Genomic DNA, 13,386 nt, shown 5'->3' on the forward strand with positions numbered 1-13,386 from the left:
AATGTGACACTTACAAATAGGGGTTTTAGTGACTGGTAAATCAGAGTTGTAGAGCAGCGGCTGTTGTAAATGGTCATGACCATTTCTTGTTTGATAATAACAAGCAGTTTCCATATTTATAATTCTAGAAGCTGATTTCAATGATTAGGAATAGCTTCTTGATTTTCTGCTTTTTACAACTTGAATTTGGGCAGATGCAGTTTATTCTGAAAGGGAATATAAAACAAATAGGAGAGAATAGTCGTTTTACATACTTTTGCTAAGCTAGGCAAAAAATGAACTTCTAGCATGTCTACAATGAGGTTTTATTTCAGTAAAGAGCTGACAAAAGGACAACATACCAGAAAGAAAATCTAAATGTGAATTGTTTCCTATTATTAACGTCAGAATTTAGCTTGTAATTTCAGGTTCACTTTGCAAAAGCACCATAACTGACCTATCTGTGTCCTATATGGAGAAAAATACCCTATTTTACAAGTGTTCCCTTTACTCTGGAGATTTTTCTCTTTGATAGGCCATGAGGTACTATATACTACATTGAGATTGAGGAAGGCATATGCCGGTATCTCTATCAAGCCTTGGAATAGCAAATGTTTTTCAGGCACCAACTATACTAAAGATGCTGCATTTTTCTAACACCTAAGCTAAATGACTTACTAAACTATTTTGTTTTGTACTAGAGAACAATGGTAGGTAGGCACTGACTTCCACATTTAGAAGTTGCCCCATTGATTATTAGGCTAGATTTGGCTAGCTAGACTTGATTATTTCTTCTTCTTACAGAACATATCAAAATTAGGAACAATTTCCTTTCTTGGCTAGATCTTTTGATTTTGGAAGTTTCAGATAAAGAGAGAGAGAACAGCCAAAAGTTTTTAATGTCCCTGTCCAATACAATATTTAACTATTACTCACACTGCTTCCGACCCTTTGCAGAAGATTGGATTCTTCAATGTATCCAAAATTTCTAGGCTTCAAGCTGGTATAGCTGGGTTTTGCTCATAGCCCATAACCAAGCTCTGTGGGAGCAACTGATTGACAGTTCCAAAGAGGATAATTGTTTCCCCAGGGCAGAAATTGTGGCTCAATGGCAACATCCAATCACATCCACTTTCATCATTTACTTCCGTTCTAAAACAAACAGAAACAAGTGAATATAATTTCTAATGAAAACAGACGTTTAACAGGACATTTGTTACACTGTTTTTGTTTGTTTGTTGTTTGTTTTTGCTAAATTAGCTCATCTTCTCAAAAGGGGGCACACAGATGATGGTTTAACTTGCCTAAAAAGAGCAGATAATAGACAGAAGTTGTTCATTCCATCTGCTTCCCTGGAGAATAAAAATAAAAAGCATCTTGTGAAGGTATCAGGAGTCCCAGAGCCCAAGGAGAGGACTGTCCTGAGACTTTATTACTTTTGAGGCTTCAAATGCACCGCCACATGCTCTACTGAAAATACTATTTTGCCCATCAGAGAATCGTTCTTGGGGCATATCAAATGCAGTAGCATCCTACAATGTCTGAATTTCCAACTCAGCCTCCCAACTCATTTAAAAGCAAGGGATGACTGAAGAGGAAACTGGTATTTTCTTATGGTTAACTACTTTTCTATTTAATATTCTGGACACCATTTCAATATTCTTTGATGTGATGTGATTTGAGAGCAGTAGTGAGAGAAGAATACAGCTATTTCCCAAGTGTTGCCATGGGTTGAGTCCATTTAAGAAACCAGTTGCATATGCCATTCAATGGCCTAAAACTTGTTAAAATAAGGCCATATTTTCTAAGTTATCTTGAGTGACTAGAACAACTTCTAAAGCCCTTTCTTAAGAATCAGGAAATAACACATATGGTTTTTATGAAGCTCTTCAGAATGATAAAATATTAATTCAGAAAGTACCTTCAAATAGAAATAAGGCAAGAATCAGATGAACTGGTTTCTATAACATATGACTCATTCCAATTTCCTTACAGGCTTCAGCAGGAGCTGCCCAAAGTCTGGTGATCAAGCTTTACTATATCTATAGTGAGATCCTAAAAGGTAGAGTAGTTTCATTTAAAACTAAACTTCATCAGTGAATAGGGAATAAATAAATTACTCTTAAAATGGAACTTTTTCTCTTTGTTCCATGAGGTCATTCTTAATGTAAATTGCCACAAGTTCTAGCTACATCGCTAGTAATAATCTCCATGTTAATTCTATAGCAACTCCAGCTGAACAGGCATTAGTTTCACTCCAGAAAAGAGGGAATTTAGTACCTTTAGTAGTTTATTCGCTGGCAGAAATCAGGTCCAATATTTAGGTACCTACCCTTTTATTATCCAAATTTCAATACTAGGATATGGTCAGCTTCACTTTATCATACCCTTTATGAGAAGAGAATCCATGTCTGTGTTAATTATGATTGTATTCTTCTGCCTAGCACATTACCTGACATATAGATGGTTCCTTAAAAAGACAAAAGTTTTATTACATAATTTTGCTTATCTGCAAATATCAAAAGTGTATAAATGCTTTTACTTTTCACTGCTCTGGGAACCATTACTTCATGACAGGTGACTTCAAAGTAGATACTGAGATATCCAAATTCAATCCATCTCATTGTAAGTACCTGTTAGAGTTGTATGGTCCTGAGAATATGAAAGAATATAAGATGCCATCTAGTTCAAAAGCCCTTAGACTTAGATAAGTCATTTGTACAACTTGGGAACCAAAAAGATATAAGTGATGAACCTGGTGGGTGATGGAGAATTATATGAGTACTTGGGGGGACTTAGTAATGTATAAATAATCTAAACCCAGGGACATATAAGACTCAGGGCCTGTTTTGAAATCCCTGAGAAAGTAACTATAAAATGGGTTCTACTAGCATCATCCAGATCTCCTGCAATCTAGTCAGCAGGATATATATATATATATATATATATTTTTTTTTTTTTTTTTTTTTTTTGAGCTGGAGTCTCGCTCTGTCACCCAGGCTGGAGTGCAGTGGTGCGATCTTGGCTCACTGCAAGCTCCGCCTCCCAGGTTCAAGCCCTTCTCCTGCCTCAGCCTCCCAAGTAGCTGGGACTACAGGTGCCCACCACCACACCTGGCTAATTTTTTGTATTTTTAGTAGAGATGGGGTTTCACTGTGTTAGCCAGGATGGTCTTGATCTCCTGACCTTGTGATCTGCCCGCCTTGGCCTCCCAAAGTGCTGGAATTACAGGCGTGAGCCACCGCGCCCGGCCGTCAGCAGGAATCTAATCAGCATCCAGATGGGAATTTCTGGTCATTAGTAACCTTTGTATACTGAGAAATGCCCTAAATTACTCGATACTTGGTAGTTTCCTTAGTTGGTGATGAGACGAAGTGCTCTGGGTCTCTGCAACTCTAGGTCTTAATACTAACTGAAATCCCTGGTCATAAGTAACCTTAGTTAACTGAATTTTTAACTGCCTTCCTCAAATGGGGTTGTATCTTTTATGCCGCAGAAGTTTAGAAAGTTAAGTATAAGTATATAAAGATTTTTAGGAATAAAATAATTAGTTTTCAGGAATCTATTAATTTTTGACATTTTATATATTTGGAACATTTGGGAAAATTTGAGGATCACTGTATTTATAAATGTGATTTATTAAATGTGAAGTTATTTACTATCCAGTGACATTTTAAATAAGACAATTTAAGTTCTTAAAAATAAATACATATATTAAATTTATAAGGACAGTTTAAATGTTTAATTAATTTTGTAAATGAGACTAAACGTTATTCAAAGGCCCTTTGAAATTATTACTAACTTCTGTCTGACTTATACATAAAAAAGAAGAAACTAGAGTTGGAAGCTGTACTGAAAAGCCTAAAGTAGTTTTAAAAAAGTAAAAGCCAGTTTTTAAAATCAAAATTAAACATTATTAAAAGTCTTTTTGTCACATACAAAAATCACCCTGGATAACATAAAAAGTCGCATATCACTCACTGCCTGTGTCTTTACCATCCTAATATTCAGCCTGCTGATTGGCCGTCCCCGTCCCCGCAGCTAGCCTTAATGCCGAAGGTCATCTAGTGATTTAAAAGGGTAACTGCAGCCAGGTGCGGTGGCTCACGCCTGTAATCCCAGCACTTTGGGAGGTCGAGGCGGGCGGATCATGAGATCAGGAGATCCAGACCATCCTGGCTAACACGGTGAAACTCCATCTCTACTAAAAATACAAAAAATTAGCCGGGCGAGGTGGCGGGCACCTGTAGTCCCAGCTACTCGGGAGGCTGAGGCAGGAGAATGGCGTAAACCCGGGAGGCGGAGCTTGCAGTGAGCAGAGATCGCGCCATTGCACTCCACCCTGGGCGACAGAGCGAGACTCCGTCTCAAAAAAAATAAATAAATAAATAAAAATAAAAATAAAATAAAATAAAAGGGTAACTGCAGGCTCTACAGTTATGCAGGAGGGAAGATTACTAATTTTTTGCTGTCTTTGTTTTCTGTTACTCTTTACAGGAACACACCATAGTGAAAAGCAGAAATTGCCTAACTTAAATTTCAGGAGTTTCAGTGAGTTTCGACTGGTGAAATCTCATCAGATTTCTATGTCCTTGGAAAAGATGGAAAGTAAGAGAAAAGGGTTTTGTAAATTTCTGATACCTGGAAAACTGAATAAAAATGTAAGAAAATGGTGAGATAGTCACTACTGTGCTGCTGTCTCACAGTGTGGCTATCTTATAATGCAGGCCTTCTAGTAACTACACCTTCTTAGCTGCCAAGGGAACCTGGTTATGCTAAATTTCACACCGCAATTGGATCATGTTATAGTCATGAAGACAGTCAAGGAGATGAGTAAAATAACTTTATATCATTAGCATTTTGAGATAAAGCTCCCTCATCACCACCCTTCTACTGCTAAATGAGATTGTCCAAAACAAATATTCTCAGATCTTTAATGTGTGTGTGTGTGTGTTTGTGTGTGTTTGTTTGTGTGTGTGAGAGAGAGAGAGAAAAAGAGAGAGAAAGAGAGAGAGAGAGAGACAGAAACTAAATGCATAAATGCAGTTGCTGGGTTTCAGCTGCCTCAAAGAAATACACCGTCTATCCTTGGGAGATGGGAGACCATATACTGCACTCCTAAAAATCAAGTCCTTCTTATGTGCAGGAAAAGTAAACAGGCTTTGGTGGTCTTCAGGTTTTATCCATTTAGAAATTCCAGGTGGTTCCTTCCAGGGTTGAGGTACTGGAAGCCTGGGGAGGAGAAGGGGTAGGCTGGGAGTGCAGTTGGTCTCTAGAGTCTTAGAGGCCTGGCCCTTATTGCCATAGAGCTCCCTGAGGTGGCAGACTTCTGAGCAGGCTACCCACAATGGCTGTGGGCACTGGCTGGCTTCAGAGCATCCTGCCCTTGGCTGACACTATGGAGCCTGCCTGCAGAGACAAGAGCTGTGGAGAGGCACTTTTGAGAGCTCCCCACCCCCCAAGGAGTGAAGTGCCATTTCAGACTTGGTAAAGTGGACAGAAGGGGTCATGGTGACCATAGTGATGACTCAGGACCAGACGTCTGCCCATGTTCCGAGGACCCATTTAAGCCCTGGGAGTCCAAGGCAATATAGTGTTGCAGGGGAGAGGGCACCGGGGGGAGAAAATTGGGGAAGGAACCCCAACAATGGGTGACATCAAATACCTCACCAGCAAGCAGGGCTCAAAAACTGATTTAAGTAATAAAAAGAAAACAAAATGTTTTATTGAGCCCAGGTTTCATAGAGCAATTCACATACCTACTTGCTTATTAACTTCCTAATGCAAAACAGAAATAAGCAGGTATATGACATTTTGATGTAGCTTTTTTTCTGAAAGGGGGATATTTTTCTACAGTCTAAAACAAACTATTAAGCTTTCTTAGCTTTTGTACACATGACAAGTAACACAATATTTGCAACAGATATCCTCTCTCACTCCGAGAGCCTTCCTCCATCCGTGAGCCTGCCAGGCACTGTAAGGCAGCACGAGGGCGACCCCCGCGCCTGCTGATGATGCCTGCTGGCTATTAAGAAAAATTTTTGTGTGCCTTTTATATTTAAGACAACACTGTCAAAATGGCCACAGTCAAATATCCTATTTTGGAAGAAAGCCCAGTTCTTAAGTGGCCAAATGATGATCTCAGATAAATGAAAAAGCAGAAGAACATAGTTGTCACAGAGGCCAGAGGAGAGAAAAAAGCAGAAGGAAAAAGAATCTCTCAGAAAAGGCTTGTAGAGTAGTCAGTCTCCTGAATTGAAGACCCTTAAAATATCTGTCTAATCCAACTCTTCATGTATTTAGCGGGCTTCACAAATTTTATTCTAAAACTAAATAATATTAATGACAATGATTTTTACTCATTCACATAAAAAGGATTTCAAAGCCATTATCCCAGTCTGAGGAGATTTCATGAGCTTTTTCATTAACCATTCCAGTGTTAAATAACCCTTCTCTTTAATCTGTTTTATTCCTGGTACTGTACTTTAAATCTGGTCTTCTATTCATTTGTATGTATCATTGTACTTCCAAGTCTAATAACTTGAACACGGCATTTTTAACTTTAATGTTATTGCTCAGTGTTATTTACTGCCATCTAATTTTTTATCATTAGCAAAGTTGTCAGTAATGAGCTTTTTCTCTTTTCTGGATTTAAATTATTCCAGGCAAGAGTATTTTATTAGTTACTAGATCCATGAAACAACATGCTTCTGATTGTTCTCCTTCAGCCAAATCAATGGTGAACTATTAATGGTTCTTAAAGTATCATTTTCAAAAGTATTTTTTTATTATAGAAATATAGCATACTCAATTTTTTACTATGGATATTTTTATACCAAATAAGAACTCTTAAGGAAAAACACAATCCATAATTTCTTTATTATGTTAGAATACCTATGCATAGTTTAATTTGTCAGACTCAGTTTTATTTTTCACAGCTTAAAGACTCTAACTTACATGATGGTTTCTAATAGAAATTTCCAAACAGATTAGAGTGTAAATTTTCCAAAGGTTTTACCATGCTGCTTTTCCAAAGTACTATGCAGAAAAATCTTGGTTTCTCAGAAGTTATTCTGGATTTATTCAACATTCATTCAACCATTCCTTTATTTAAGAATTATGTATCACCTCTCTACCATGTGCCAGGTACGACTGTCCTAAGTGCTAGGCTTATATAACCATGGATAAGACAAGGTTCTTGCCCTCAAATAGCTTTCTGTCTCATAGGAAAGATGAGCAAATAAACAGGTAATCACCATACGGGGTTGTTAGTGCCATGATAGTATAAGCAAAGGGAGTTCAAAGGAAGGGCAGCTCAACCAGTTTTTCCCAGAGAAAATTCCATCAGTGGGTGAGTCCTGCAAGTGAGGATTCGCGTGCAAGTGTGCATGTGCAGCTGGGGAGAGGGAAGGCACAAAGGCATTAGGGCAAGGAACAGGAGAAAGTTTTCCAGATGGTCAAGGCGCTTAATCTTGACCCATAATTGTTTTGTTTATCATTTTGGTTTGAAATCTATCTAGAATTTTATTACAAACAAAGAACAAAAGGAATATTAATCACAATGTAAAGACTTTATAACTCATGGGCCATCATATTGTTGGCGTACCCTATGACACAGGGATGCCATTAAGGTCCACTGGACTTTGCCATATGTGTCCTAAACTGTCCTAAATTGGCCTTCCTTTGAAATCATGTTTTTTTTTTTTAATATGATTCTCTCCTTCTCTAATCTGCTATCAGTGTTTATGCATATAGGAGTCCCTTTTTACCACCACCTCCCCCCAACTCCCACCTTTTTTGCTTTTAATAGCTGTGGACTTGGGAAATAAATAACCAGGCTTATGAAAACCATGCCTAATATAAGAATACATAAGCTCCGAGTGATATTGGAGGAATTCTGCTGTGCCTGAACCATGTGAGATATGAGATACAATATCTATTTTAGTCCTCCAGAGATCACTTTGCTTACTGTACACTGATCTGTTATATTCAAGATAATTAACGCCAGAAATGCAAGTCCTGGAAAGTCAACAATTTCTAAAAGTTGAAACACTTTCACTGACCTTTCCCTCTATAGTTTACATAATAAAGTAAGTTTTGAATCTATATAACTAGCTAGAATAGGATACTTATAATGCTAGTAGATTGAGAGATTTCTTTAATAACTTTAAGCAGTAGTGGAATTCTGAGACCAAATTTGTCCCACTAATTCATGTGCAGAATGCTTACTCAATGTCACTGAACCAAATACTATCATGTAAGCTTCTAGGTCAATAAGGGCAGAAGATAAATTACATGAAGTTGTGAAAGACCAGAAGCAAATAGCATAAGAAGTATTCAAGAATCCTAATTCCCTCTCTTGTCCTCCAGCACTTGTTCTCTGAGCTCTTGAGAGTAGTGCCTGTGTTCTTCCCCAGGAAGTTTAGCTTGGAACAATGTACAAAATAGCACAAAAAATAGCTGATGAGCAAGTGTTTATATAGTTTAAAAATTAAAGTCACTGGCAGAAAAAGAGTTTGATGTTTTGTTTCTAAGTTACTTTTAAATTGGTGGTGATCAGATTCATTTTCTTTCCTATTTGGAGGGCCTGACTCCACCAATAAGCTCCATGATCTTAATCATGCACGTATTCAACCCAAATGCCTTTCTGATACCTAGAAATGGAATAAGAAGCATATGGAGGAAAAAGCAGTAACTTAACTTAGAAACATATGTTTCTCAAAGGGGTTGCCAGAAAAAAAAAAAACCAGAATATAAAACTGGCACTCATCTAGCAGCTATCTTAAAAAAAAATTTTTTTAAGTAGATTGCAGAGTGTACTGGAAGAAGAAATATGTAGGCAGGCATCTTTTTTGAAATCTGAGATCATGCAAGTTGAAGATAACAAAAAGAATATTTTTATCTATATTTTTCTATTATCCTCAAATGAGCTATATCATAGCAGATGTGTTACATTTTAGCATCTGGACCATTATTTTTATTTCAGTAATGCATTGAAAGCACTATCATGGCAAAATTTTTAATAATTTCTAGTGGTCAAAAATTATATCTAGGATATATAAGAGCTCCTTCAACTCAATACTAAGAAGTCAAACAACGCAGTAAAAAAAAAAAAAAAAAAAAATCAAAGATTTGAACAGATACTTCAAAAAAATGCATGTATGAATGGCCACCAAGCACATTAGTAGTCATCAGGGAAATGAAAAATAAAACACAATGATATACCACTATGCACCTATTAGAATGACTAAAATTAAAAAGAATGTCTAGGCCAAGTGTTGGCAAAGATGTGGAAGAACTTGAACTTTCATACACTACTGGTAAGAATAAAAAAAAAATGATACAACCATTTTGGAAAACAGTTTGTCAGTTTGTTATAAAGGTAAAAATATACTTAACATACAACTTAGCAATCCCACTCCTATTCGCCGGAGAAAAATGAAAAAATGAAAGATGTACATATTTGAGTACTCAAAATATGTGTATCTTTAATTAACAGTAGTCAAAAACTGGAAATTAATGGGAGTCAAAAAACTGGAAACAACCCAAATGTCCATCAATAGCTGAATGAATACACAAATTGTAGTATATTCAATGGAATACTAGTCAGAAATGAAAAGGAATGAATTACTGACATAAAAAATGACATGGATGAATCTCAAAAACATTATGCTGAATCCCCAAAACACCAGATATGAGTACATATTATACAATTTCATTAATATGAAATCCTAGAGAAGACAAATTTATATCTATAATGACAGAGGGCAGTGATTGCCTGGGGCCAAGGATCAGGGTAGAGAATGACTGGGAAGGGGCACAAGGAACATTCTGGAGTAATGAAGTCTAGATCTCGATTGTGGCGGTATTTATACAGCTATATACATTTATCAAAACTCACTGAAATGTACTTAAAATGGGTTTGTTTTACTGCAGATATATTATACCTCGATAAAGTTGATTTTAAAAAGTAGTTTCATGCTAACAAAACTAAAAAATAGTGAAATCAGATTTTCTTCGACCTCTGACATCAGGGTTCACTGTCTACTCCAAGGTGGGCTAGATTTCCTGCTCGTTGCCCAGAAAAAGAATTTACCTATTTTGTGACTTCATAATCTAACTTTTTGTTCATTATCTCCTTCAAAACCCATTAATCCAATTCTTCTAGCTGTTGGAAGGCCTAAAACTCTCTGAGCTATTACTTGAGCCTCTGTTCTTCTTCCTTTTAATCATGGCCCCTGGAACACCTCATCTATTTCCAAAAATTAATATACCATCTTCATGGTTTTTGTCCACAGGGTATCCCATTAAGCATCTCATCTATCCCATGAAAACCTGTTTCATATTCAACTTACCCCATCACAGTATGCAATGCCACCAAGTAAACATCTCAAAGTGGTTATCAAATGCAACTTTTACAAAAGAAAGCTTAGGGTTATCTACACCACTCTTCATCACTTCCTACAGACATTCTGTTTCCAAAGTCTCCCCCTTTCTTCACTGGAGGACCTCCCATTACACTGTAAAATCTTTGCGGAAGGAGCATTTATTTTTCAGCATTTTAATCCTCACAGTAACTATAGCAATGCTCTAAACTTCACAATTTCTTAATAACATCAAGTAAATTAGTACATACCTAAAACTACCAATGAATCTGCTATAATTACCGCTTCTTCATCATTTCTACATGACACACTTCAATCTGAGCTCATAACTCTTTTGCATGGATATTCACACTCTAATAGAAGGTCCTGGGGGACCCAGATAAGTCAATTGCTAGAATTGGTAGCATTTCAGACCTTAGTAAAAGACAGGAAGACCTCTTAGTATCTTTATCCCTGCTTTTAAGGGTTTGCTCTCCCAATACAGAATCCTATTAACAGAAGGCAGGTCCATGGTTGTATGGAGAGTACATACCCTGGCAGAGGCTTTACTCTGTGGATGCCACGATTTATTCCTCTGTGATTAACAGGCAGTTAGATGTGATAATATACAGGGAAGCCCTTTGAAATGCAACACCAACAGATATAAAAGATTATTTCCTAACCTATAGCAGGTGGGAGGCATGAATTTGCTCAGAGATGGCAAAGAGATCCCTGTTTGTATTTGCCTCAAGTACAGCTTCAGGAAAAGCTCACAGAAAGGTTTTCCCTGGGCCCACGATGGAGCTTGCAGATTACATACCCTAGATGATCTCTAAATTACCATTCAGCTTTCAGGTACGATTCTAACCTCATCAAAACCACACATTTTATGGCTTTGCACACACCATTATCCACATTATTCAGGTCTTCCCAAGCCTTTCAAATCCTAACTCTCCTTTCTCACTACTTCTAATGTAACACAGATTAATCTCACAAATTGAGAAGCCTTTTCTACCAGCTTCTCTGTTTTCCCTCTTGAATGCAGAGATACAAACTAATCTCAGGGTTCAACACTCCTCCTCTATCACTCCGAGCAGCAGAAGAATTAGCATTAGTATGGAATCAATGCCAAATTGTCCACGTGTTAGGACGTGGGACAGTTAAAGTTGTTGGGTCCACTCTGTGTGCTCCTTTTGGATTCCTCTATTTGAATCACTAGAAGTTACTGGTCCTCCTTTGAATTGCCTCTTCCCATATGTGAAAAGGCTGTGTCTTGCTTGGCAGGACTCCTGTCTTGTGAGGGCCTAGGCTAGAAGGCAATGCTAGTATACTCTCTTTTTCTCCCCCTAGGGTTTATTTTTCTCATTGCATAGGAATGGCAAGAATCCAAGAAAAAAAATTAGCCCTTAGTAAAAGGAGCCCAGGCAGACTTCTTTTAGTCTAAGTCATAGACCAGAAGGATAAAGCGAATACCCACTCACAAGTGGTTGAGGCCAACCCACCAGACCTCTAGCTTCCATGGAAGGCTCTGGGGTCAAAGCCCAGCACAAGGAGGAAGGTGCATTTGCTAAGAAGGTCTGCTCTGCAGAACTCTCTGCAGAACCTATGGCAGTGCTAGATAGCTATGGTTGAGGTTTGGTGACCTGTCTGGCTACCCCTCAAAATCTCCATCAGAGATACATAACATACAACCTCACCCTAAATCTCATTACTCTGACAGTGACATACACTTCTCCAAGAACACACTTAACATTAACCTTTATTCAGATTTCTTACTTCTATTTGGCCAAACATAAGAGATCCAAAGGATAAGACTGTTAATATCAAAATAGTATACTTGTGGTAGGAAAATACCAATGAAAATCCCAGTTATTTATGAAGCTATGCATATCTCTGATACCTAAAGCACCACACATGAAAACTAACTCTTTCCTCATTACAGGTGACTGGATGCTAACCTATCTTGTTTGGTCAAGCTCTTTAATCTCCAAATGAGGTATAAAAGTACCATAATGTTAAAGTAATTTATACAGTAAGAGAAGTTCAAACTTCAGTTCCGGAATCCCCAAGTTCAAGAAATAGCTTGAATTTCCAAAAGAAATTGCTTACTATGGTGCATACCATCTTGATTACCTGTGGCAGCCTGCAACCAAGGTACAACATTTAAAAATAGTTATTTCAATTTCTCTCAATAAACAAAAGCACAACTAAAAGAAACAATAAGAACTTATTTACCAAATATAATTGTTAGGAAACCTTTTAAAGACATGTACACAAAAATAAATAAATAAGATTTAGGAAATAACTGGGTTTAAAATGGAAAAGAAAATAAAAGCCATGGAATTAAACTGAAAGCTTGAAAGTTTCAGGCTCTGGCCAGGCGCGGTAGCTCACGCCTGTAATCCCAACACTTTGGGAGGCCAAGGTGGGCTGATCACTTGAGGCCAGAAGTTCATTTGAGGCTGGCCAACATGGCAAAACCCCATCTCCACTAAAAATACAAAAATTAGCCAGGTGTGGTGGCGCATGCCTTATTCCCAGCTACTGGGGAAGTTGAGCATGACAATCACCTGCATCTAGGAGGCGAAGTTTGCAGTGAGCCAAGATTGCACCACTGCACTCCAGACTGGGTGACCAGTGAGACTCTGTCAAAAAGGGGAGGGGAAGGAAGGGGAAGGGGAAGGGAAAGGGAAAAGAGAAAGAGAAGGGGAAGGGGAGGGAAAGAAATTTTCAAGTTCTGAATATATTTCAAGATTGAGAAGTCATCATAGTAAGCATCATTGTTCTTCCGACATGCTTAAACAGAACAGCCAGGCCCTTCTTTCACTTGTGACTTCAAAGAGTAAATAGTTAATATTCATGACAAGATCTATCATGACAAAAAATAAATACTTCAGCCACAACCCCTTCCTTTCTCCCAGGATTAAGGGGTATTAACTAGGTCAGTACATCACCTTCACATTTTTCACAAACCCAGAGCAACTTCTACAAACTCTGAAGACTCCCTCAACCCACCCACATGGGCAGAATTTAAAGCTCCTGG

At 37.8% G+C, this 13,386-nt stretch overlaps 1 protein-coding gene across 7 annotated transcripts in view; it reads right to left on the reverse strand.

The window, feature by feature from the left end:
• Nucleotides 1-13,386, reverse strand: part of PPM1L (protein phosphatase, Mg2+/Mn2+ dependent 1L) — a 301,919-nt gene that overhangs the window by 123,635 nt on the left and 164,898 nt on the right. For 3 of the 7 annotated variants that reach the window (XM_017955743.3, XM_021934707.2, XM_021934706.2), the window contains exons 2-3: nucleotides 916-1,131; nucleotides 15-206 (exon numbers count right to left, since the gene is read on the reverse strand). The exons of 2 other annotated variants lie outside the window; for them this stretch is intronic. In XM_017955743.3, the coding sequence (XP_017811232.1) occupies nucleotides 15-83 (69 nt within the window). In that variant the 5' untranslated portion in view covers nucleotides 84-206; nucleotides 916-1,131. Of the gene's footprint in view, nucleotides 1-14; nucleotides 867-915; nucleotides 1,132-13,386 lie in introns of those variants that run through there. 2 more of the 7 variants (XM_021934710.2, XM_009201425.4) reach the window with 2 other exon arrangements.

This window comes from Papio anubis, chromosome 2, assembly GCF_008728515.1.
Source record: "Papio anubis isolate 15944 chromosome 2, Panubis1.0, whole genome shotgun sequence".
Lineage (NCBI taxonomy): Eukaryota > Metazoa > Chordata > Mammalia > Primates > Cercopithecidae > Papio > Papio anubis.